This window comes from Lissotriton helveticus, chromosome 7, assembly GCF_964261635.1.
Source record: "Lissotriton helveticus chromosome 7, aLisHel1.1, whole genome shotgun sequence".
NCBI lineage: Eukaryota > Metazoa > Chordata > Amphibia > Caudata > Salamandridae > Lissotriton > Lissotriton helveticus.
The window spans coordinates 450,064,895-450,090,381 of record NC_136068.1 but is presented as its reverse complement, the minus strand read 5'-3'; the positions used below and the strand labels follow the sequence as shown (position 1 = coordinate 450,090,381).

General features: G+C 46.5%; 1 protein-coding gene across 1 annotated transcript; it reads right to left on the bottom strand.

The window, feature by feature from the left end:
• Positions 1 to 1,322: 1,322 nt before the first annotated feature.
• YPEL3 (yippee like 3) lies at positions 1,323 to 24,739 on the bottom strand. The gene is made up of 5 exons (XM_078652387.1): positions 24,495 to 24,739; positions 15,468 to 15,635; positions 5,021 to 5,064; positions 3,790 to 3,898; positions 1,323 to 2,822 (listed from the first exon to the last, which is right to left on the bottom strand). Exons 2-5 carry the CDS (start codon positions 15,582 to 15,584, stop codon positions 2,733 to 2,735), a joined length of 360 nt encoding a protein of 119 aa, XP_078508513.1. The 5' UTR covers positions 15,585 to 15,635; positions 24,495 to 24,739; the 3' UTR covers positions 1,323 to 2,732.
• Positions 24,740 to 25,487: the final 748 nt, after the last annotated feature.

Sequence of the window (25,487 nt, the reverse complement as noted above, 5' to 3'; positions counted from 1 at the left end):
TGTTTTCAGTGAATAAAATGGAAGCAATCCATTGCCAAATTTTTTAGATATAGGCAGCTTTCGAAGACAAGAAGATCAATTGCATCATAATAAGTGAAACCTTGAAATTAGTGTAGGAGCCATGATAATGTGAGTACAGTCTCAAAAATATAGTTAACTTTAATAAGGGAGCAATTCCAATAAAACGGAATTATAATATTGCTAGCTTTGGAGTGATCCCTCTGCTACATATTTACAAGAATATAGTGGAATTGATTTAAAATGGGAGCTTTGCTACCAAATGAACGCAAGTATGCTGTGGTAATTATTTATCACAAACCTAGTAAAGGGATAAACATAGCACTGCCGGTATATCACAATAATCAATTGGCACAGAGTAAATAATGTAGCTACCCGATAGTGGTAGGTAATACATTGAAATGAGTGGTGTTGGACTGATTCAGCTCTGGCTACATCACAATAAAAATTAGACTCAAATTATTATTATTATTAGAGCTATCAAACTATGGAAACAATACAATCATATAAATGTAATAGGGCTATTCTATTACAATAACAAATCGGCTAGCTTTAATATTGGACCTACCCTAGTTAGAACCAATTTAGAATTATAGGACTAATTCTGGTGAAGATCAGTTTAAATTCATTACACTTCATATTGGACCTATTCTATTAAGGATCAATTCGAATTATTATTAATTACATTTACTATTTGATCAATCAATGCATTGGTAAATTATCATTATAATCGATATATCGAATAGCATGTAAGTTGCAGTAAACTGGTCAGTTCCGTGTTGGAAGTTAGATTATAAAATAAACTGGCTTCCTCCAGTATGCAAGGCTCCTCTCCTCTTTCATTTTCGACTTCTATCCTTCTCTATCCTCTCTATCGTCCGGGGCGTGGGACAAGGACACCAACCAAGCATCGCGAAGGGGGCGGCAGGAGACGACGACAAGCAGGACTTGGAAAACTGACATTCGAACTAACGCAAAGCCACGGAACGCCGGTGGCCAAATACACCCCGCCCCCCGGCGCCTTTTTCTTTCTTTTGCCTCTTTCTCCTCCCTCTTCCTCCACTCATGTATATTCCATGCTCCATGTAAATATATATTTTTTATACAATAAAAAATTACAGAAATAAAAAAAAAAAAAAAAGAAAATACAATACCTGATAGTTTTACTATTGTAGCAATGTCACTGTGAGCAAACTACAATATCAAATGCGGTTGAATTTAATATTAACGCTATCCCACTGCAAGCATCTCTAAAAGTATATGGGATAATGTGTAAAAATCGAAATAGGTCACAAATCCACAAGCATGAACAACATAGTATTTATTCCAAATGACTCTTACATATGTTAAATATAAAATGACAAACAGGTACTTTCATAAGATACACCTACCACATCTGCAACATGCACTACACTCTAATAAGTGCCGGGTGTTCAGGTTATCAAATACAAACTGTCTGACGTAACAGAACATATAATCACAAAGAAATATGTACAAACACATGTGCTGCTAAATAATTCGCATGCACCTCCGGGCGTGACCAGCACACATTCCGGCAGTGTCCCACACAATGTGGGACTCTCCTCCTATTAACTGCTCCCCTGGAAGAGGACTCCTCCTACCACTCACATCCAACGCAGAAGCAAAGACAGGCTTGATACAGAAGGCAACACCTGTTTGTAACAGCAGATTGAACCAGACAGTCTCTCCAGTTGATCTGCCTCTCAACAACCCATATAAACATCTCCTTAAAGACTGCGGTCTCCTTCCAGCCATTGTGTGCAGAATGCATGAGAGATGGGAGCACAACACATTTTCATTCGCTGCACTAGACAGGGCACCGTCCCTTTGAACAGTCTCAGACGTCTCCCATCGAGGGCTCCCTCCACTATATCTAAAGCTGTGTCTTGGCCAACACAAATCCTTATGTTCACCAGTGTGGTTAGATCTTGGATCAAAAGTAGTACTGTAAGGGAAGGACATTCAGCCACTTTTTGAAACAGAGGACATCTTTGGTTGTGAGGGGGCCGGAGCAATAAAATAAAGGGTGAATAATTACCCAAAACCTCATTTCCTATTTCTGTACTTTGAAGACAAGGTCTCAAGGTTGGAAATCATGAAGGCCTCTGAAGATAAACATCCAATTTTGTGATGAAATTCTGCTCTGCACTCAGCTTCCATTTAAGCATTACAGCTCCAGCTCCCATTAAGGTCCTAATCTTGGCCTTACAAAAACGCTCTCCAGCAAGCAAGCTTGAGCCACAAGGCCTATATGACGTGGAAATGTGGAGTAAGACCACCACAGTGAAAGAAGCACACAACACTTGTATCCACCAACTCCAAGAACTGCTACACAGCACAAAGAGAAGACACCCATCGCTTGTATTCCACTGCATTTCAGGATTGCTCTGGCAAGCCCTGTCATCAAAGATGAGGACAGACAACACGGGGAGGGGAGAAAAGAGAATGCTTTTTCTCGCCATGACTCAACATGTAAACAGTTACCCCACTCCCCCACCCTCAGCACCCCCCAGTCCATAATCACTATTTTTTCACACACAAAAAATCTTGTAGGAAAACAGTCCATGATGGAAGGTTCTGGAAGGTCTGCCAGCCGGCAGTGATGGTGTTGGGCATCTGGCTCCAGGGCGCAGATGGAACATCAGGGATAGAATTGCGGCATTGGTTCTCTCCGTCCCAAACCACGCCGGCGCCTAGTCCCAGCCATTGTCTTTGATCATGTGGTTGAGCTCAATGATGTACTTGCCCTCTTTGTACTTCTGGCTGCTCTCGTATGCCTGCTCCTGCAAGAGGGAGGACACGAAAACCACATCAGAGGGAGAATGGCTCCTAGAATAGTGGCCAAACAGCCTAGGCTGGACCAGGCAGGAAAGTAAGAAAGAATTCACCTGTTCAGACTAAACTTAACTTTTTGGCTAAGAACAGTATTAGGAAGCGAACAGACCAAAAGGCTCATTCACACTGAAAACAGAGACGAGGAAGGAATGGACATGGAAGTTAACCCCACTGTCGCTCACTCCAGTTGCACAGGCACCTTCTGATGAGATCAGTTGAGTTAACAACTAGCCATGGCTATAGGACCAACACCTCTCTCTCATGAGGGAGCTCCTTTTAGAACAATTTTGTCGATGCACTAGCAAGAAAGAGTAGAGACCAGGATGACACACCACAATCGACCCTGGATGCCAAAACCTATTTGTGACCTAAGGAAAACTCAATGGTTAAAGATTACACTATTAAAGAAACTAGTTGAATAGCTTTTGGGGAAAGGTGCCTCTGTTCTGGGAAAGATGGCTTGGTTTAGAAAGGATCAAGAGGTTCACAAGTTGGGGCAAACAAGGGCTTGCATTTCTCCATGTTGGAGAAATTTCCAAGACAGGCTAGATGAAACACACTAGTATAAGGACTTGGAGCAGGTATGAAACCTCTAGCGTGAGAGAGAGGAACTCGGGGAACATGTTATGCTCAGTTTGTAGGGAGGGGGAAGCCACACCTGAATAAATAGAGAATGAGTTAAGGACAGAGTAGCTCTCCAAGATCGATCTGGGCCTCATGAGTGGATGGGGCTCAACTTTAATGAGACAATGATTGATTCCATACAGTCTGAAGACTACCCCTACCATCCTACATTGAAGCCGGATCTACCAATTCAATATAGCGCTTACTGCTCTCGTCCCGTGTACCACAAATGTTGGTGATATTCGGGATGCTCTTAAGCGGTAAAGGGATTCTGCATCCTAGGATACTTACATATTTCCAGCCCAGGGTGGTCTTGCAGTTTTCACAGTAAATATCGGCCACAGCATGAAGACCGGTCAACAGCACTCTCTCCTCGGCCGGTCCACAACCTACATTCACCCTGCATGGGAGAGTAACAAAGGCACTGGTCTGTCAATGCAGCACAGTAGGCGCCAGAATTACTAGGGCATGTTATTGCATGCAAAATAAAAAACATGTTCCACTTTCCTCACACAAAGCTTTTTCCAAGGGAACAAGACCCAGGTGCTTCAGCACCGAAGGTGTAAGTTATCCAGAACTCAAACAACAGAAGGAAGATAACAGCAAGCCTACTACTCACTAGAACTAAACAAATCCATTCAAGTGGGAATATCCAACAGTCCTGCTTTTACAATATTCTTTATGTTTTAATACTACAGGACTTCAATACGCAATGCTGTAGAAGCCTTATTTTCGTGAAGTTAGCAATTGCAATCCCATAATTGTCCTAATTTTGATTTAAACATCTATCCATGATTTTTCTCTGCCTATTTCAAAATGACGGTCTTTGTAGCTTGTATCCAACAACCCTCCCCCCTGACACTCGTTTGGCTCTCACTCAGAGTTCACAGGAGTAAACCACTGCCTGTTGGAGGCCCCCCACCAGTAAATACTTTGTTCAAGAAGCCTACAGAGCGTTCATACTGAAGGCTCATCACACATGAAAATATATATCACTGCTGCTGAGTAGGACAGCAACTGGTGTCTTCCCTTTGGAAACATACCTACAGGGGCAGGCTGCACACATGCTGGGTTCAGACACCTGTTAAGGACAGGCTGGGCTACATTTAGCAATATAAAACGAACCCAGATGGAAAGGTGGGCACACAATTCTAGTAGGTCCATGTATGGAGCATGCCTGGGAGGGACTGGTTGGAGACACAGTCACTATCTGCACAAAGCATGCCGGGAGGAATTGGCGGATACACCAGGGTGGGTCACTACGGACTACTCCCAGAGGAGACAGGCTGTGCTTACGCTGGTGCGGGTACATTTACTTTATCTGCACGGAAGTTCCCAGGGAAGGACAGTCCCAATGAAACAAGTGGTTAGTCCTAGTACTGATTCTCCCTCCAACCCCATACAAGCCAAGAGAGGCAAGTGGCTTATGAAGGAAAAGCGGATACAGACAGAAAGGCAATTGGATTACACTTAAAGATGGAAGAAGAGACATTCTAGTTGCACTTGTGTTGCTCATACTTACACAGAGTTGAAGAGATAGGCGCGGCCTTGGCTACCTTGAAACGACTGTAAAGACAAAGACAAGAAGCAACGTGGTCATCAGTCGGAAAAATAGAAACGTGGAATACAATGGGAAAAGATCACTGTGAACATGCATAAAAGTAATCCGTCACTTTGCGCGGGTATCCTACTGATCACCCAAAAACTCCTCAACTTACAGCAGTAATGTTAACAGACATCTGTAAATGTTACTCATTCTAACAGTCTTCCACCACTTTCGATTCCTGGGGTACTGCTGATGTATTAATTTAAAAATACACCCACAGAAATAATGGCTCAACCATGAATCCAAGCTCTCCAGATAGAAGATTCAAATGAGTGTGTCTCAATCATTGTCTTAAACAAATGAGAGGGGCTCTGTTACGACCAAAAGGGAATAGAGCACCAAGTTACTGTAAAGTAAAAAAAGATTTTTCCCTTTGGGTAAACCATATATCATCGAGCCTCAGACACATACAGTCCAACCACTTCCCTAGAAACACTCTCCTCGGAGAGTTGAGCACACGTCGTGCGTCGTGTGAAACACTTACAAAGAAAAAATCATTGTCACACAACACACACACAGAGTAGTTCCATTTCTTCTCTATTCTAGCTAAGTGATTCGGAGTGTGACTGTCCTATTCACAACACAAACTGATGGACCCTACTTTAGACCTTCTTGCCTCTACCAAGTCATGGATCTCAAGAAGACAGGGGCTGGCGCCATTCTATCCTCAACAGGTACAAAAATAAGAGAAACACAATCATATGCATAAAAATGCACATCTAAGCCTTTTTTAAGCTTTTTTTTAACAAAAGATTTTGCTGACAGCAAGTGTGCTGACTTAGGCGAAACCTAAAAATTAACTAACAACAAAAATATCTTGGTGTTTCAAACAGCACGCCTAGCCATAGGAGTCTCTGGCACTGAAAGGAACACTTTTTTTGTGTAATTCTGCTCCTTTTGATGGCTAAATATGTTGGCATTCACAGTGAAGCTAGCCAAAGGCTAAAGTAGGCTGACCCTCTGCCCCGTTCTGTCTAATGGAGCATGTGAAAGACAAAGGTGAATGACAAAACAAACACCAATGGATGAAGTGGACCAGACAAAGTTAGGACCATGTTTCCGTAGGAAAAAGCGTTTTTTTAACTAACCTATATTTTTGGCGCTGTTTGACGAATCTCAATTAAATCTTCCCAAAAGAGTACGCCAGTGATTTTAAATGTGCATATGTTCTGGGCAATCCGTCAAGTGGGGGGCCGAGAAAAGGGGCGGGGTTAAAAAAACAATTGTGTTTTCCATGGTAATTCCCAGTGGGATTTTGATTAAGACTACAGCCAGAACTGCTGGATGGAACTACACCAAATTTGGCAGAAAGCTAGATCTTGGGATAGAAAGAGTGCTTTTTGATATTTGCAGTAAATCCATCCAGTAGTTTTAGAGTTATTAAAAGAAAACTCCTTTGTCTATCTAGGGACGGAAAGGCTCTACTAACCCTCCCGATCTCGTGCTGAGATCTGAGTGGCTGACAACACTTCAAGCAGGAAGTGTTGGCAGTCATCTTGGGACTCAGACGAGTCCCAAAAAATCAAGTAAAAAAAAAAAAAAAAAAAAAAAAGAAAAAAGGGGGCAGGACACGAATACTGTGACCAGGGTCGGACTGGGAAACAAAACTGGCCCTCACAAACTGCTCGGCCAGCCCCCTGTAGGGGAGGGGGATAAGAGTGTGGCCGAGCTGTTTGTTAGGGCCGGTTTCGGACAATTTTGTTACAGGGGGCCCAAATTGCTTGCTCCCAGTTACAAAGACTGCCCGCTATGGTCAGTTCAGCCCTGACCAGGCTTGGTGCTGGGGTCCCCCAGAAACCCAGCCAGGGCCAAAACGCTTTTTTTTTTTTAAAAGAGCAGTCTTCTGCACTTGTTTTTATTAGAGCCCCTGGGTCTCCCAGGGGCTTATCTTTAAATGTATTATGGGGAGGGGGCACATGCAGCCCCTCTACCCATTACCTCCATCCCCACTGACCTTCCCCTGGGCCAAATACTTTTAAAACAATAGGAGTAGGGCGACAGATAGCTCCGGGCGCCACAGATAGCTCCGGGGACCACCACCTCCCCTGGGCCAGCCCTAAAACGTAAAGGAGGGTGCCTCCTGGAGCCTTTTATGGCCCGGGGACCGCCACCCCACCAGGGCCAGCTCCTGATATGTCTCGGGATGCCCACCCCTGGGAGTTTCTTCGCTTTCGCTTGCCGGGAGCTGACAGCCCCTGCCAAACAAAAGCAAACACTCTAGTTCCATGGGGCAGGAGCTGTCAAAGTGCTCTTGCCCACTGGAAGCAGAGGTTCCATCTCTTTTCCTCCCACAGACATGAGGGCAGGGAAAGAGATGAAACTATTGCTCTTGCACACAGGGAGCCATGTTGCCATCAGCTCCCTCTGTGCAATAGCAATGCCGATTTCTGCAGAACACGGGGAGTCGACTGGGACCATGGGGGCCTTGAGGATCCCTCTGCGGTTTCCATACTGCACACTAGGTGAGCACCAAGGCACCCAGAAGACATGGCAGGGTCCTGGGTGGGGGGTGCACGGCCACCCTCCCCTGTGCATAGAAGGGAATAACAGAGGCAGAAAAAAAAGCAGAAAGGGCAAACGGGAGGGCAGAAAATCCAGCAGAAAGGGCAAAACAGATGGCTGAAAAACAGAGCAGGAAAGGCAAAACAGCGTAGAAAAAAAGCCGAAAAATACCAAACAGAGTGCAGAAAACTAGAAAAAAAGTCAATACAGAAGGGAGGAGAAACAAGCAGGAAAGGCAAAACAGAGCAGAAGAGAGCAAAACAGAGGACAGAAAAAGGGGTAGGAAAGAATTCTAAACCAAAAGGAAGCAATCACATGCTGCTTCTTACTCCCATATTCGCCTCCAATTGCCATAATCCAGGGAAAATCCAGAGAGGTGAGTATGGGAGAAAGAAGAAGCATGTGACTGTTTTTTTTGGTTTGGAATCTAAGTGTTTTAGAAGACTATTTTTGTGGGGCACAGTGCGCACGTACTGAATTTTAATAAATGCATGTAGTCACTTTATTTTATATGACCAGTATCAAAAAGGAAGCATTATATATACTTGTTGTGTCATGGAGGGCATTTAACCTGTAATTTGAAAGCACCGAGAGTTATTTTCGATATTCTTCAGAGGCATGCTGGTTATTCTAGCGACACACTGCAGCTTGTATTTAAATCATGTGGTTACCCAACAACTGTAATCTGCCTCAACTGTGATCAAGGCTCAGGATTGAGCTGAAACGCGCAAGGACTACGGCTTGATATGGAGGCTGCCACCTTTGAATTTTAGATTAAAAGCATTGGAATTTGGCTTCGACACCTTTCTTTCGCTGAATATATATATACATACACATACATATACATACATACACACACACACACAAAAAATAAAATGTACTCACTGAAAAATTCAAAAATTAAAGTGATGCTATAGTTAGGTATGTAATAATATCTTACTTTACATTAAAAACAAAACGTTGACATTTTAAACTATAAAAAAAACCCACACAGATTCAACAGTTGTAGTTAACTGAAGAAACAATAACTCGCGCCCCAACTATGCACAGTGTTGTCATCAACGATGCAATTGCAGACGTCATCAGTTATGTATCAATTATGTCAGCATATTTCATGAGTGAAATAATATGTGAGGTCATAAGTCGTTCATAGCAAGGGAGCAAATTATAGTTTCTTTAGTTAAGTGTATTTGGTGAATTTCAGTGTTTTTTGAGTTTCAACTGTCTGTGGATTCTTTTTAATGTAAAAGTAAGACATTTTAGCATACCTAAGCATAATGTCACCTTTACCTTTTTTCAGAAAAATCAATTGTATTTCTTTTAATATAAAGTATTAATAACATACATAACTATGTCAACCTCCAAGGTACACGGTTTTGGCAGAGTATGGCATTGGGTTGGCCGGAGGGCCTGGCTTGGGTCCAAGCCTTGTGCTCAAACCCCTCCCGCGCATATGCACAACCATTGTTCCCATTAATGTCTCGATCCCATGGGACTCGAGGAATGCTTCCACAAGACTCTCTTGGGAGCACATGGGGAGGCACTGGCGTCTGAGAGACTCCTGCAGGATTGCAGTGCCCTAAATCTTATTTTCCAAATTTGAACCCTTCTCTCATGGACCTCCCAGCAGAAGGGCTAGGGGGTCATAGTATCCCTACCCTAGCTTCCTTATAACTTAGTTATTATAGGTTAGTGGGACTTATTCCCAAAGTCCTGTAATGGTGGTTGCAACATTTCTCTTCATATTATGGCCAGCCAATCAGAAACAGCACTCTAGCGAGACTCACAGGAGCCGGTCTCTCCTGTAAGTCTGAGATGGCTGATGGGGAAAAAAGCCCCTTACGGCCGTTTAGAACGCTCCATTATTTGAAGTTGCATGGCTGCAGGAATCATGTGAGACTCTTATATGCCCAACTGTGCTGATATCTAAAAATGTTGAACCTTGATTTCTCCCAATCACAAAAGCATGCTTTCTGGGTAAAGATAAAGCTTTCTGCCAAATTTAGTGCAATTCCATTTGACCATTTTGGTTATAGCACGGTTTAAAATTCCCTAGGGAAATTGCATTTTGGGACTGCAACTCCCGTCCCTTTTTCTTGGCCCTTACTTGATGGATCACCCTAAACATTCCAGGAAGTAGCCGATATAGAGGACATTTTTGGGGGGGGACATTTTGGGAAGATTCACATAGCACCAAAATTATTAGCACCAAAATTATTAGCAAAACAAGTTGCTCCCTGTCAACTATATCGCTTTGCCTAGCCGACACTTATGGGGACCGACCGCTGGGTGCACTTTTGTGGCACTCGGATGGACACCAGAGGCAGGGCCCCCCACTGGGCGGTTTATTGGCAGCCATCTGAGCCAGGGTGGTTAAGCGAATTATCAAAGTGAAACAGTTCACCCAGGAGGCGGATTTCTGGCTGATGCCACCTTTCGCGTGTATTGAGTGTGTCATGTCCACTAACAAGTGGAAGGCAGGAGGCTGTCTTATGCTGTCGGATCTCTACCCAGAACAGCGGTTCATTACATACAAGGAAGAAGGAATCCTTTGAGTTAGGCCCAGGGCACTTCCTACAATACGCCAAAATAGCAGCAACGGCACGACAGCTATGGCCTACGTTCTCGGACGCCCCGGAGCACACACACACCCATGTCAGGATGGTTATCATGGCGGGCGGGCGGAAGCTTGTCACACACCTGTTTAGGGCTCTTGGGGAGGACAGGAAAGGTGCACCTCTTAGGGTGGAAGGTAGATGGCAGGAAGTAAGCCAGCAGGAGATAACGCCATGGGAATGGGAGAAGATTCATGAGGGAGTCCGCAAGGTGGCGGTCTCAAATAGATTTAAACAGATTCAATACAATAAGATCAACATAACATATCTCTCACCCAAACGCCTACACACCATTGACAGTTCAAGGGACCCGAGCTGCCCCAGATGCCACTATGGCTCGGCAGATTTCGCACACATGGTTTGGTCATGTCCGAAGATCCAGGGATTTTGGGTAACAATCCTAGAGGACCTGCACAGGATAACTGGGTGGAGGGTGGCTCTGGAGGTACGCACTTGTATCCTGGGATTAATTCCCTGAGACCCTAAACGCAAAACCAGTAGGAAGTTCCTAATATTAGGACTGGTGACGGCCAGGCGACAAAGAGCAATCCACTGGTTGACACAACAGGGGCCACTACCAGCCCGCTGGAAAGCGGACCTGAAGGAATGCGCATTGGCGGAGGAGGGGCACATGCGTAGTACTAGGAGGGATGCCAAACTCCCGGAGGTGTTACAGGCAAGGGGGTTAATGGTCCAGGAGATATAGGGAAAGGCCCCTAGTTCTACACAGATGACGACCACGGGAGATAATCCGAAGGGAACAGAGTCTCCCAGACAGAGGTAGAGACGGGAGGACGCCCAGACTTGAATGTTTGTTAGTTGGACCTTGGGATGTGTGGACCCGGTGGGGGGGGGGGGGGGGGTTAGAGATGGAGGGGTGTTTGTTTACATGTTCCAAAAGTAATAACGTGATTCATGATGAGGACGCCGCTGATTGCTGGTTTGATAGGTGCTTCAGTGGACACCCGTATTGGTTCATTAACCTCGGACCTGGGAATGTCTTGCTTATTGTATGGGGTGGTCCATGTGATGCAACTGTTTCCATTTGCAAAATATGCCAAGAACATTGCAATAAAGAAAGATACGTTAACTGCAACAAAAAAAAACACAAAAAAAACTATATCCGTTTGCCATGCCCAGATGTCTATACATTTTGGACTTTAATTTCTCAAAACTATTGAACGGAATTACACTAAATCACAAAGAGCCTTTGGACGAACCAAGATCTAGCTTTCTGCCAAATTTGGCGCAAATCCGCTCAGCCAGTTGGGCTGTAATTGGGTCTACATTTCCTTTGGCAAAATTAATGGGAAAAACAAGTCTCTCCCCTCCCCCTACTTGATGGATCACCCCGAGTTTCCGGAAAGTGGAGGAGGCTTTTATTTTAATTTTGTGAAGATTTGTCAAACGGAGCCAAATTTATAAGCAAACCAATCAAATACATTTTCAATGGAAACATAATCCTAACTACAACTACCCAGTGGCGATGGACACTATCAAATATATATTAAAAATCAACATTGACAGACTCGAGCCAGGTGTGCAGCAACATATGGAAGGTTTCTCTGTTCCAACATTTCATCATCAAACACTGTATACAAAAAAACATTAGGGCCTTTGATAATATCTACAAAGCAGATCGAGAGAGAGTGATTAGGGCTGGCCAAAGGGTACAGGTCTATTAGTGCAGAAACCGATTCATTTCAGTCTATTTGTGAACAGTTTTTTGCAGCACAACAAGCTCATAACCAAGATCAGAATGCAGTGGATTAGCCCTGAGGAGTCGAAAAAATGTGAGTTAGCTAGAATCACAAGGTTGTCAGAGGAAAGTTGGGACTTTCCAATCCCCCGGTGCATTGACGAGCAATGTTTTTTACAAGGGCTCTTACGCATTCCTTGAAGCAAGTAAGCATTCTCGGTTTGTAAAATCATCAGTTCGTAGCCTTCCCACAGCTGACAGATCTTTTTGTTGACAGTTTCTGCTAATATGTATGCAGGGGAACTACCTTCAGTGAGTTTAGTGAACACACCTAAAAGAGTGATAGCACAGGGCTTCTCAGCACGGAGGGCTACCGTCTTCGAGCCTGGGGCATTTTCCTGCTAAGCTCACTGTAAAGGTTGAGACTGGCCTATTTTTAGCCGCCATGACTGTTGTGCCAAGCCGCTCTGGACATGTTTGCTGTCAAACTGGCTTCACAGCCTGGACAATCACGCAGAGCCAGGTTTATTTATAGTCCTCTCTCCTGTCAGGCTGGCGCATAACTTGGCCACCACCAGTCTCCTGAACGACAGAGTGACACTATTCATTCCTCATTTTTGTCAAATTACCAGCAGTACCCGGCCTTTTTGCTTATCCAACCCTAAGTATTTGCAGTACCTGCATTCTTTAGTCTTAATCTTTTGTTGGTGTTAACAAGTTTCAGTCGCTGATTTATGGCGAGTCTGCATCTGGTGAATGTCTTCACTGTTAATTGCTGTTTTAGAGGAGGTGCTATGGTTTGTTTCATATACACAGGATTCTATATGCGAGACCAGCAGAGTCCTAAACCCAAACTATCCCTCTGTGACGGAGGCACGTACACAAACTCTCCAACGCCTGATCTAGCTTTTCAAGTCCCACATTCCCCTGATATTCATGACTGATGTAATGGTCCTGACTGTGAACAGCACTGTTCAGCAGAACTGTGTTACGAAAAATCAAAAGTGAAGGGTATGACTAGAGATGGATGGTCACTGATTACGGATAGGTGCAAATTATGGACAAGGGAGAAATTTGAAAGCGGCTAGTTGCCACAGGCGAGCAGCTGCTGTGAGTGTGGGCTACCTAGGTGGTGAGATTCGCCGAGTGGCTAGCTTCTGGGATTGCAGGTTCTTTATGGATACAGAGTTTCCACAAGCATGCAGTTGTTCCAGCTACCTCAATCATACGTGGACGGATCCTGTCAAGGCTAAGTTTGGGTGACTGGCATCCATATGGGTAGTGGGTTTCTATGGGTGGACTATATTTATGGGTAAATGATTTCTACTGTAATAGGGAATCAATGCGATATAGATGCCAAGCGTCAAGGTTTTGCAGGGTGAATGGGTTCCATAATGGCATGGTTTCTGTGGGTGAAATTCAACAATTTCTAGATGTGGTGGAAAACTATTGTTGTGTAGTTTTTTTTTTTTTTTACACAAACTTTCTACGTGTGCAGTGTCTTCTATGTAGGGAGCTTTTTATGGCTGCGCGAAGTCTACAAGGGAGTAAAACAATGGACGGTCGGTTTAGCATTGCTTTGGGTGCAGACTGTCCCTTTGTGATGCAACAGTACCTATGGTTTCTAGAAGTGCTGAGTTTCCTTAGTTTCGCCATCCCAGTCTTTTAGTTTTAGGCATTCTTTTGGCCCAGATATCGCTCCCTTAGGAAGAACTCTACATGGTTGGTTTACACCATCAGCACATTTTTGCTGAAGAGGTGAATTATTCACAACAATTCTTTATTCTTTTCTCTTCCATACACCATTGTAGCGCTCTGTTTCTAGTCGCCCTGCACCACGCTTGACCCGCTCTCCACCCAGTCTTTCCCTCCCTCTTCTTGCCACTTCCAATCCTTGCTCTGTCGCTTCCTCGTCCTCCACTGCTGGAATAGTTAATAAGTTACCTGCCGAAGCAGGTGTGCAGACAGCAGGCTCTGTTTACATACAAAACAGATCCGACCCCTCCCCCCTCCATCAGCCCCACCCCTCCCATCATAAAGAGCCCTCGTGCCCAAACAAAGTAATCTCCGCGGGGGGGCTCCAGCTCAGTGCCAGCTTTCCTCCAGTGCATCCCTCAATGAGGGCCTCTCACAGCGATGCCAATCCAGGGCTAGGGTACTCCGGGAAGGCGGGCTTTCTCTATTGGTGGCCTCAATAGGAGTTTGATGTAGCAAAGACCCCAGAACTTCCTGTCCGTGCTAAGGGATTTCAGCAGTGTACCCTTCCTCAGCAGCACTTCACATTAACGTCCTCCCACAGCTTCCTAGGTGCGAGCTCTCCCAGGAGCTCACCCCTTAAGCTCACAGGCGGAGCAATGGGACCCCAGCCACTAGAAAGTTCCTCAGCAGTACAGGCTTCTACACCAGGGTTAACACCCTCCTGCACCGCTCTCAACTTCCTCAGCAGTGTAAAAACCTTCCGCAGAGTAGCTGCTTCGCCTGGTACGCACTTCACATTCACTGTTCGCTGTATGACTCCATCAAGGTGAACTTCCATGGTATGTGAGCTCACTACAGCAGGGCCTGCTAGGAGATCCTTTTCAGGTTTGGTGGGGGCGCACATGAACAAAGTCCAAAACAAATCATGAATGTGTACAAAAATATTTCTTCTTTATTTGTTCAAATGTGTAGAAAAATTAATTGTTAAAATCACAAGAAAGATCAGCCAACGCGTTTCACTCCCATGCAGGGAGCTTCCTCAGGGCAGTATAAACACAATTGGATTCCAAGAGTAGAGAATCTATCTATGTATATGCGATGATAAAAAACGCCAGTCGGTATTCACCGTCAGCTTCAAAACTTATCTTAGTATTCAGGATTCACGTGTCAATAGAATCATCGCCAGCTAGTTCAATAATCAGTTCTACGGTTGAGTCGGCTTTGCAAAATACTTGTGCACATGAACACGCAATAAACCTCCTTATGGCATTCAGGATTCACGTGTCCAAAAGGTGGTGATCGCCAGGTAATTCTATAGTCCAGTCCCAAGATTAAGTTAGCTTAGGAAAAAGAGGCGCGTGATCACACAGTAGACCTCTTATTGTAGGTGGACATAATATGATCCGTAATATTGTGTGCGCCCAATCTCCTGGCAACTAGGAGGAAATGCAGTATTTCCTCAAGTCGAACATGAGCGTGGTCCCTGAATCCGGACCGATCGCTCGCGTGCTGTACCGTCCGGTGTAGATTTTCCCGAAAGCTGCTAGGAGATCCCTCAAGAAATGCCAATCTTAACAGTTCTAGCCAGGGCTATGGACCTCGCGCAGTGCTATCTGCTGGGCAATGGAAATGTTCCTCCAGCAGTGGAAACTTGCACGAGCAGCGGGTTCAGGCATTAACAGGCTTCCAAGTGTGGTGGGAGTGATATAAGGACACTGGCCAGGGCCTCTCCCTTTCACCGATTGAACCAGCTTCCCCTCAGGGATGCATCCAGCCTTTCTGCTCACGCACAAGGCTCTGAAGTACCTGCAAGGCAAGGTGTAGCACCATCCAAAAATGTAATAAATACCTTGGAGATGAGGTCGTCGTGGTTGGCCAGGTGGGCCCTGCAGTGCACACAGCTGTATCTGCGGTGGCAGTTGTCTAGATAGGCCTGGAATGTCTTGGGCTTGGTGAGTCGGACCATCTTGCTAGAAGCAGACAAAGGCTGCAGAACTTACAGTGAGGTGAAAAATACCTGAAAAATAAAAGGATGGGTGATAACTACAAGCCTGAACAGAAGGCTGCTCTTCCCCAGCCCGCCCAGGTCTGAGAGTCCCAGTAAATCCTCAGATCCCAAACAATACAAATTACAGACTAGAGGCTGTTCTGATGCCTGGCTACTGCAGCGTCTAAGGTAACCCTGGCCACCTGCTTTTCATTCTAAAACTCTGGCTACAAATTCTCACAACATGTACCCCTCACCAATCATGTGCTTTTCTTCCAGCAGTGAGAATATTCAGATCTTGAACACACAGAGCAACCAGTCTGCTTGAATTATAAAGTAGATGTGTCTTTGTATGTGTTGGTGGTCCTTCAATGCATAAAGCTTTCTTGGTGCAGGGAAGCAGGGGCCTGACGAGGCCCGAGTTAGGAAATACAGCACTTGAAAGGGTATTAGTGGTGTTGGAAGACTGGGGCAAAAAAACAGGGGCGTAGCTCCCATTGGTACAACGGTGCAGTGGCACTGCGGCCCAGGAGGTCTCAGGGGCCCACTGAAGTCTGATTACTGATATATATTATCAATCAAACAGCAGCCAGGACCCCCTTTGCCTTCCATGCACTAGGGCCTATGACACAATAGGTATGCTACTGGGCACAAGGGCCTCTAAGTGCCTAAGTGACGCCGGTTTTAGGTGGTGGGGACAGACTGCTCTGGATGGGTCTAAGAGGGACTGGACTGGTGGATGCAGAGGATAGGGCTGCTGGGAGATGCAGATAATAGTGTTAATAGTGTTGTGCCAAGGTAAGCGTAAATTTACATATATTGTAACCAAGCCTGTAAGGGGAAATTATTATGGCTGCCTAGAAGCATAAATTACCACAGGAGAAACCCAGATGCGAAGATCGTGTATCGCTCTTGCAACAAGCATTGGCAAAGCCAATAGGTTGAGTCCATGCGCGAGCTACTGGCTTTGGCAATGTGCTGTAGCCATATTGTACACCACTGTGGCTGCTGTTCAGCATGGCTAAAGGTTAGTGTTGAGGTGTGGGCTGATGTAGATGGAGTGGGGTAGAGTGGAATGGGACAGATTGGAGTAACCTTGAATGGGGCAGATTTGGGGTAGGTTGTATTAGAGTACAGTGGAGTGGGGTATATTGGGGTAGCATAGAATGGGGTAGATTGGTTTAGAGTGCACTGGTTTAGATTGGGGTAGCGTGGAGTGGGGTAGATTGTAGTGGTGTATGTTGGGGTAGAGTGAGAGACTGGAGTGGGGTAAATTGTAGTGGGGTAGATTGGCGCGGGCAGCTTTAATTGGGGTGGATAGGAGTAGACTGGGTAGATTGTAGTGGGCTAGGTTAGAGTGGGGTAGATTTGGCTGGATTGGAGTAAATAGGAGGGATGTAGGTCGAAGTAGAGTGAAGTGAGGTCTATTGGAGAAGAGTGGTGTGAATTGGGGTGGAGTGAGGTAGATTGGGTGGATTCGAGAAGGGTACATTGGAATTGAGGAAGTAGATTGGGGTACATTGTAGTGGGGTAGATTGGAACAGGGTACTTGGAGTGGGGTCGTTTAGGTGAGTTGAGTATGTTGGAATAGAGTGGAGTTGATTGGAATGGGGTGGGGTAGAGTGGGGCGGAAATAGATTGGGCTAGACAGGAGTGGGGTAGCTTGGAGTAAGGTAGATTGGAATAGGGTAGTTTGGAATAATGTGGGTTAGATTGGAGTGGAGCGTGGTCAATTGGTGTGGCGTATATTGGTCAAAGCGGAGTGGGATACATTGGGGTAGAGTGGAGCTTGGTAGCTTGGCGCAGAGTGGGGTAGATAGTGATAGAGTACAGTGGGGTAGATTGGAGTAGAGTTGGATAGAGTGAGAATTGAACTGGACTAGATTGGCGCGGTGTACAACGGAGTAGATTGGAGTAGGGTAGATTAGCGTGGAGTGGGGTAGTTCGGGGTGGAGTAGATTTAAGTGGTGTGGTAGATTGGGTGGATTAAAGTAGGGTAGATTGGAATGGAGTAGGGTCGATTGGAATGGGATAGATTTGAGTGGGGTAGTTTGGAGCGGTTGGGGTAGATTGGAGAGAAGTGGGGTATAATGGAGTGGGGTAGAGTAGATTTGGATGGGGTGGAGTGGTATAGATTGGAGTGGAGTAGACTAAGTTAGAATGTAGTGGGGTGGGGTATATTGATGTGGAGTGCAGTAGATTGGACTAGGATAGAAAGGAAGGGGATAGATTGGAGTTGGGTAAGTGGTGTGGAGGGCATGGAGTGGAGTGGCATGACGTGTTGTAGAGTGTCTTACAGTGGAGTGCAATGGAGTGGCATGGCAATAAGTGGAAGGGCAAAGATTGGAGCAGAGTCTTGGAGAGTGAAGCGGTGTAGAGCGGAGTGATGTAAAGTACAGACAACACATTTCTAAGTGAAAGGACCATTACATTTGCACACACATACAGTTTTACTGCGCACAAACGATAAAGTGTTCACCTAGTTCATTGATCAATTAAAAATATTTGATTCCACCAAACTTCAGGATTACAAAAAAGATATAAGCTTAGTTTCTACTTTTCTCATTCTGATGTATCCTGAAATATCAGCAGTTTGACCTGGGCGAAGTTTGTGGAGTTCCGCTATGCGTTTTCTGCAAACGGATCGGAGTTCACCACCCAGCCCTAAGCACAGTTCATTTTTGTTGTGGGCTAGAAAAATAACAACCCCTCAGCCTGTCCTCTCTCCACGGGTACTCAGCAGAATGGATTGTCACAATAAAATTCTCTCACTCTGAAGTCAGCAAAAGAAAAGTAAACACCAAGTTTCCTATATTACAAAGCCTGACATTTGACCTAGGTCTTTGAATGCATAGCAAATGAGACATGATAAGAACAAGATTTAAAGGCCTGTTTACAGACAGCGAGTACTCTGAAACATACAGTAAACACATTTTGCTCATGAGAAACAAACTCGAGCTGGACAGCCTTAAAAAGATAAGCCAGCAAATAGGAAGCAAGCAACTGTGAGCTGCAAACCACAAATCCAATAGTAAGCAATGGGTGAAATGTATTCCCTGGTGAGCTTTCCGGATGCCCACAAGAAGTTGTAAGCAAAATAGACAGCTGTGCTGTCTGGTAGGCTTGGACCTAAAAAAGGGTCGCCTCACAGTCTGCTGGGGGGGGGGGGGAAATCACTCCTGTGAAGTCTAAAAATACCTGAACCTGGTGACACGGGAAGGAGGGGGGAAGAGGGGCACAGGGGAGATGTGAGAAACTCAGCAGCAGTTAAATCTAGAAGTGCTCAAGAGGAGCAGGTGCGCCTCAAGGGCAAAGAGGGCACATTACCCCACAAAGGCTGGAGACTTCAGACAAAATACGCAGGCCTTCTTATCAGTGTTTGGTTATAGCACAATCTACCACTGGTCTGGTGTCGCAGCTCTTTTGAATAGCAGGGCCGAGGATTCCTGTGATAAAATAGGGGGGGGGGGGCGCTGTGATACCACCAGAAGCAGCATTAAAATGTATGGGTACAAAACACTGCGTGGTCACAACTCTAATGTGGAGGTGCAGCGCGTACGTTTCGTTGCGATACATGCTAAAATCAGGAGATCCGTGATAACATTTTGAGCTGACAAAGCCTACGAGGACTTCCAGGCAGGGGCGGGTTGGCAAGGCGGGCATTCGGGCATGGGCCAAAGGGCCGGTGCCTCAGTGCCCTCTGTGGGCCGTTTTTTTCTCCCCTGTCCCAGTCCACAGAGAGTGGACTAGGAAAGGGGAGAAAAAAAAACGGCCCACAGAGTGCACGGAGACAGACAGAGAAAATGAAAGCAGCCTTGCTGTGCGGCTGGACAGCGATTGTCAGCTGTGGCCTCTCCTTCACCCCTGCCCTGCCAAGCAATCAAGCTGAGGCTGGGCTGGGGAGGGGTGATTGTTTGCAAGAATCGGCCTCCCTGGGGGCCAGGTGTTTCTCAGGCCTTTGAGCCATTTTCACCTCGGCCCCCCTGGGGCCCACGCAGCCCAGAAACGGTGTTAGTCTTAACACCTCGCCCACAGCCCTTCACATTCAGGGCATAGTGGGCGAGGAAGAATGGGTCTTGCTGTGGGGGCCAGGTGATGTTTGCAATTTTTTTATTTTATTTATGCGATTTTATATAGCGCGGACCTTACCCGAAGGTGTCAGAGCGCTTCACACTAGGAACAGCAATAATACGTGAGGAGAAAAATTACAAGTGGACAAATTACAAAAGCAAACGTTAAGTTACATGAATCAAAAGTGACAATAGTGAGCAACCAAAATACATGAGGTAGCAATCGGTACATTACAGGAGGAAAAAGTGATATGTGTGCAGGTTACAAAAGCATAAAAAGTACAAGTAGGGGTATAATACTTCAATAAATGGCAGACACTCCAGCACAAGAACAAACGTTACGTAGGCAATGGTGGCACTTGTGCAAGTATCTAAAGCAAGCAAAAGTGAGAGGTAGCAAACAGTGTGATACTAGAGAAAAGTGACGTTTGCAAATTACAAAAGGGTACCATACACAGGTACAAGGGTAATACTACAGTAAATGGTGAACACTCAAACTGCCAGAACACACTGGGAAGGCACTTCCCATGCTCCAGCCTCACCTCAGCCTCCCCCTGGCTACCTGGCTACCTTGGATGACCCAGAGAGCTGTGTTTTGTGCTCCCCTGCCAGGACATTTTCCCGAGGCCTGGAGAGCTGATTAATTTACTAATTGCAGGGGTCTTACCTCTGTTCATGTGCTCCTGAGCTGAAGGTCTGGGGAGGGCTAAGTAGGTTAGTAATAGCAGGGGCTTTGCTGCTTTTCAGGTGCTCCTGTGCTGGAGGGCTGGAATAATTTTGTGACAGAAAGGGGCCTTGCTATTTTTTTTAGTTGCTCAGCATGTATGCCATTGTCACCTTGGCCCTGTGTCCTGTGCAAGAACGGTATCCTCCCACTTTCATTCCTTGTCTGTGCAAATGGTGTTTCATGAAAAGGCACACCCTTGAATGTGGGCCACGCCCCTTAAATATGGGCCACGCCTCTTGAATGTGGGCCACTTTTTTCGTCAGTGCCCGGGCCGAATTGTGATCCCAATCCGACCCTGCTTCCAGGCGCTATGTTTTGCATGACAAAACCGTGACACACATTGGATCCTGGACCAGAGGCGTCGTAAATATTAACCAACCGTTGCCACAAAGGGTAAAGTGAGGATTAAAGTGGGGGAAGCAGGAAGTCGTTTTTTCGGAAGGTGGTTGGGCTAGGACGTGAGAGCGAGGCAACAAACCCACAAGAGGAAGCGAGAACAGACGCTCGCGCTGCAGAAACCAGTTGTGAAAGCAGAGGGGCCGATGGGGGTAGACAAGAAGCCCACGGGGTGCAAGGACATGGGCGGTTTGTTGTGGTAAGAAAGGGACGTGGTTTAAAGACAACTGAGTGACAGAGGTAGACGGGGCAGGTTAGCTATGGTATGGGGCAGAAACCAGGCACCCATACAGTAGTGTAGCCTGTAGGTGCCAGGGCAGCAGACTGCCTAGGAGGTGGAGGGGACGACACGTGAACGTAGTGAACGGCCTGTGTTTAGTAACCGACAAAATGACGCCTTACAGTGCATTATTGTAGGTAAGTAGGTACCGTAGGAACTGCTACCCGGCAGAACCATGTTGGCGTAAAGTGCCGCTGGGCGGTGCTTTTCAGTGGAGAGGGAGTGCAGGGCAGTGCTTAGTTGTACGGTACGCTAAAGAGCATTGTTCTCTTGAGTGCAGTGTGCAAGAGGTTAGTGCTTTGTTATTGAAGTGCTTCTTCACTTTGGTGGGTGGTGCTGCACTGAACTATTCTGCTCCAGGCAGGACATTGCTTGTTATGGGTACGGTGTTGCATGTTTTTTTATTTTTTTTTATTAAAGGGGCTGCAGTTAAAGCACGGGTAATTTGAGTATATGTTTTTTTGCACGACAGAGCTTTGTTATTGGTAAAACCCTACAGGGCTGTATTTTGTTTCTAGCAAGGAAAAGTGCATTGTTATTTTCTCAAGAGGCGGTGCTACAGAGCAGCACCTTTGATTTTGTCGGTGCTGAAGGTCGCTCATACCATGGTGCAGGGCAGTGTCTTGTTGTGGGTTGAGTGATCCGCACTGCATATTGTGTCATTGCTGCTCACCCCAGTGGCCTCGAGAGGAGAGCGTTGACAGACCAGCCAAACCCTTTCCTGCAAACAATAACTGCAGCCTCAAAACGTGCTCCTGCAATAAAGGAAGTGTCAATATTTTTAAAGAACTATTGATGGACAGAATGCAGAGCAATGTCATACATTCACCCCAGTACAGAGATCTGGGCCTAAATCCATCTTTTTTTGCTCACCACGCCATTCCAGTTTGGACCCAGCCATATGCAAATCAGTCTTGACCCTGCACCCAATGGGAACAGACTAGCCCGAACTGCCAAACCAGGTCCTCCCTGGACTGGAAACAAGCATCCTAGGACCGGTTTCGGGTTTTCAGCCCGGATAGCTTGACTCCAGTGGCATGGAGAGCACAGGACCCACGTCTGGGTATATCCGTCCCACTAGGGGTGACAAATGCAAAAAAGAACACTTTATGGACAGAATGCAGAAAAATGTCATACATTCACCCCAGTACAGAGATCTGGGCCTAAATCCATCGTTTTTTGCTCACCGTGCCATTCCAGTTTGGACCCAGCTGTTGCTGTTGTACTATATGCAAATCAGTCTTGACCCTGCGCCCAATGGGAACTGTCCAGCCGAACTGCCAGACCAGGTCCTCCCTGGACTGGAAACAAGCATCCTAGGACCGGTTTCGGGCTTTCAGCTGTCAATTCTGTCTTTTGCTTTCTTGCCCTAATATTTTTTTAAAGAGGTACTCATAATTTAGGGAGGGTTAGGGGCCTACTACGAGCTGCAACAGAACCGCGGGCGCTACCAATACAGAACGGTGAACGCGTTAGTAGCAGAAACAGACATACAGGGCCCTGGAATGAATGAATAGAGCCCAGCTACCCTGGTGACGTAACCGCAAAAACCAAGGAGAGACCTAAAGGACTGGCTGGCTCTATGGACTCACTGAGACTACAGGAGCAACACACAGCAGGGCGCCCTGAGGTCAGAGGTGGAGCCACACAACCCAAGGGGGCCACGACAGAACAACAGGACTCACTCTCAAAAGACAGAGCCGTAGTGCTTTGCACGCTGGCACCGTGGCACGTTGGGGCAGGTGGCAGTCAGATACACAGGAACCAATAGGAGCAGAGGCAGAACCATAGGGACCAACCACAACCTCAAACCTCAACTGGGAACAAAGGCAACCTGGTGAGCCAATAACAAACGCAGAACCAGCTAGGACCAATGACAGACCAGCAAGGTCTACCAGAACCAATGCCAACCTTTAGCACTTTTTGGGACTGATGATACAACCACCGAACCATTGGTGAGTGGGAGTATTGGTCCAGATTAGGGGTGAAGTCGGAATTCTTAAATTTAGGTAACTGTTAGAGTAGATTTAGATCATCCTGTCGAGGTTTACCCTTGCAATTTGGGATCGCAGCCCTTTTAATCTAAATCCAGGACTACAACTACTAGAGTTCAAAGAAAAGCTGACGTTGTGATAAGAGACTGCCGCAAGGGGATCTAGGAAACGTGAGCATTTTAGTCGACTGCATCGAAAGGAAATCTGATTTTATTCCTATCCCCCCTGTGGAAGAACCCTTTTTAAATTATGGTGGGGGTCACCTCAACCACAGCTGCCAAATGACTCCACGTCATACCTGACACGTTTCGTAAGGTTTGGATTTTTAGCCAAAAAACAATGGAATTCTGAGATCGATTATTTTAAACTCCACGAGCTTCAGAATGCTATGTGTCCCCCCCCCACCCCCACCCCACCTGGGTGGTTTAATGTGTCAACGCTTGCACCTTTGTAAAATACGGGTCCACACATTCATCTGCATTTAGGGGGTTATTTTATGGATGTTGGCAGTCTTAAGACCCGGGCTAAGGGCACGCACCATGGCTGTAACCAGAGGGGTAGGGGTGATCGGGAGGAGGGTGTTTACTCAAATAATAAACTGCCGTCAAAATTCTTAGAAGCTCTAGAGCAGGTCCGATCTCCCACAAACCATCCAGCGCCTGACTCGTAAACAAAGAAACCGGAACCAGAGCCCGGGCCCAGGAGTGAGGGGGAGGGCACAGAGGAGCACCAGGAAGCGAGGAGGATTCAAACAGAACAAAGGGGAGGCATATGTGGCAGCCTCAGAACGTGGGTTATTTTGGTGTGTGGGGGGGGGGCTTCAGAGCACTGCGGGTTTCAGAGAAGGGGAGGCAAGAGATTGGGGGAGGGAGCGAACATGGACAGCTGACAGAAAACGAAGTGGAGCCCTCGTGGTAGGAGGAAAGGGACAATGGGGAGTGGGGGTATGTAATGGGGAGCAGCGAGGAGTGCAGAAGCAAGAAAAAAATGGAAACAGAACAAAGGCAGGTGGAGTTTGCTCTTTCGGGTTGGTGCTGAGCCTCGCTTCTATGATCCACCCTGTAGTTGAAACGAAGCTAGAACCCATACACTCTAAGTATCACGGTAAAGTTTCGCCCCCTCTAAAAACTCCGAAAGGTTTCAGCCCCCCCCCCATTTGCTAAATTGGGCCTCCCTTACCCCAGGAATAGGGGGTGGAGCTGGGGTTCTCGGCTGTATGGCGTTTGCTTGAACGGCCCCTTTCCTGCAGACGGGGATTTTCATGATGGACAGCAAATGTTGGGGTGCAGTCAGATGCTCGCGGGTGCACCGCGCACTGCCACAACAGAGAGAGAGGATACGGCTACAAGGCACGCGATGGAGCAGGAAACGGGTGCTACCCACGACAGAGGCGTGTGAGTTGGAAGTGGCGGAGGTACTCACTTGAACAGGGCTCCCCTCAATTCCACACTGTTTTGGGGGTGTTGCTCCTCTGCCCCGAACAGGACTCCCTGCCGACGGGGTGCTCCCGTTGCGTTGCTGACGCGCTCCCTGCAGACTGTCCTGGCTCGGGAGCCCACCTTGTATCGTCTCCTGGGTCCCTGACTAATTTCGGGGGTGCTCGGTTCTACAAGCTACAGACACACTAGCTCTCGCTTCCCCCAGCAGCTGATTGCTCACTTGTTTACAAAAGCACCAGACGGGAGGGAGCGATGCAGGGGCGGGAAGGCTACGCTATCCCCCGGCTCTAGCCAATCAGCATCAGCTTTTGCAAATTCAGACGCCTGGTGGTATCCGCCCCCATCCTTCACCCCACTCGAGCGGGGAGGCGCCGCGTCCACAGCTGAGATAATCGTGGCCGGCCAGGTGTGGGGCTTGCAGTTCCCGTTCGCCTTTCTCATGTTTATTTATTTATTTATTTATGCGTTTTTATATAGCGCGGACTTTACCCGAAGGTGTCTGAGCGCTTTACAGTAGGAACAGAACTGATACATGAGAACATTACAGGTGAACAAATTACAAAAGCAAACGCTAAGTTACATGAGGCAAACGTCACAATCGTGAGCAAACAAAATACACGAGGTAGCAAACGGTGCATTACAGGAGGAAAAAGTGACATGTGTGCAGGTTACAAAAGCGTACAAAGTACAAATAAAGGTATAATACTGCAATAAATGGAGGACACTCAAACACAAGAACAAATGTTACTTAGGCAATGGTGGCACTTGTGCAAGTATCGAAAGCAAACAAAATGTAAGGTAGTAAACAGTGTGTTACAAGAGAAAAGTGACGTGTGTGTAATGTTTGAGGCCGCGAGTCAGCGGTCTAGTTAGCCGCGCATTTAGAGGTGCGCACACGCGAGCGCGTGACGTAACCCGCTTGCATATAAAGTCCGGACCACGCGGTAAACCAGTACACCGTGTCCCGAGTCTGATT

Bases quoted from the DNA above. Each gene is read 5' to 3' on its own strand.
- YPEL3 (XM_078652387.1), bottom strand. From the start codon at position 15,584: ATGGTCCGACTCACCAAGCCCAAGACATTCCAGGCCTATCTAGACAAC. The intron at 5,065-15,467 runs GTATTTATTACA...TTGTCTTTACAG, and splicing joins ACGACGACCTCATCTCCAAG to TCGTTTCAAGGTAGCCAAGG. The intron at 2,823-3,789 runs GTAAGTATCCTA...TCCCTCTTGCAG, and splicing joins CCACCCTGGGCTGGAAATAT to GAGCAGGCATACGAGAGCAG.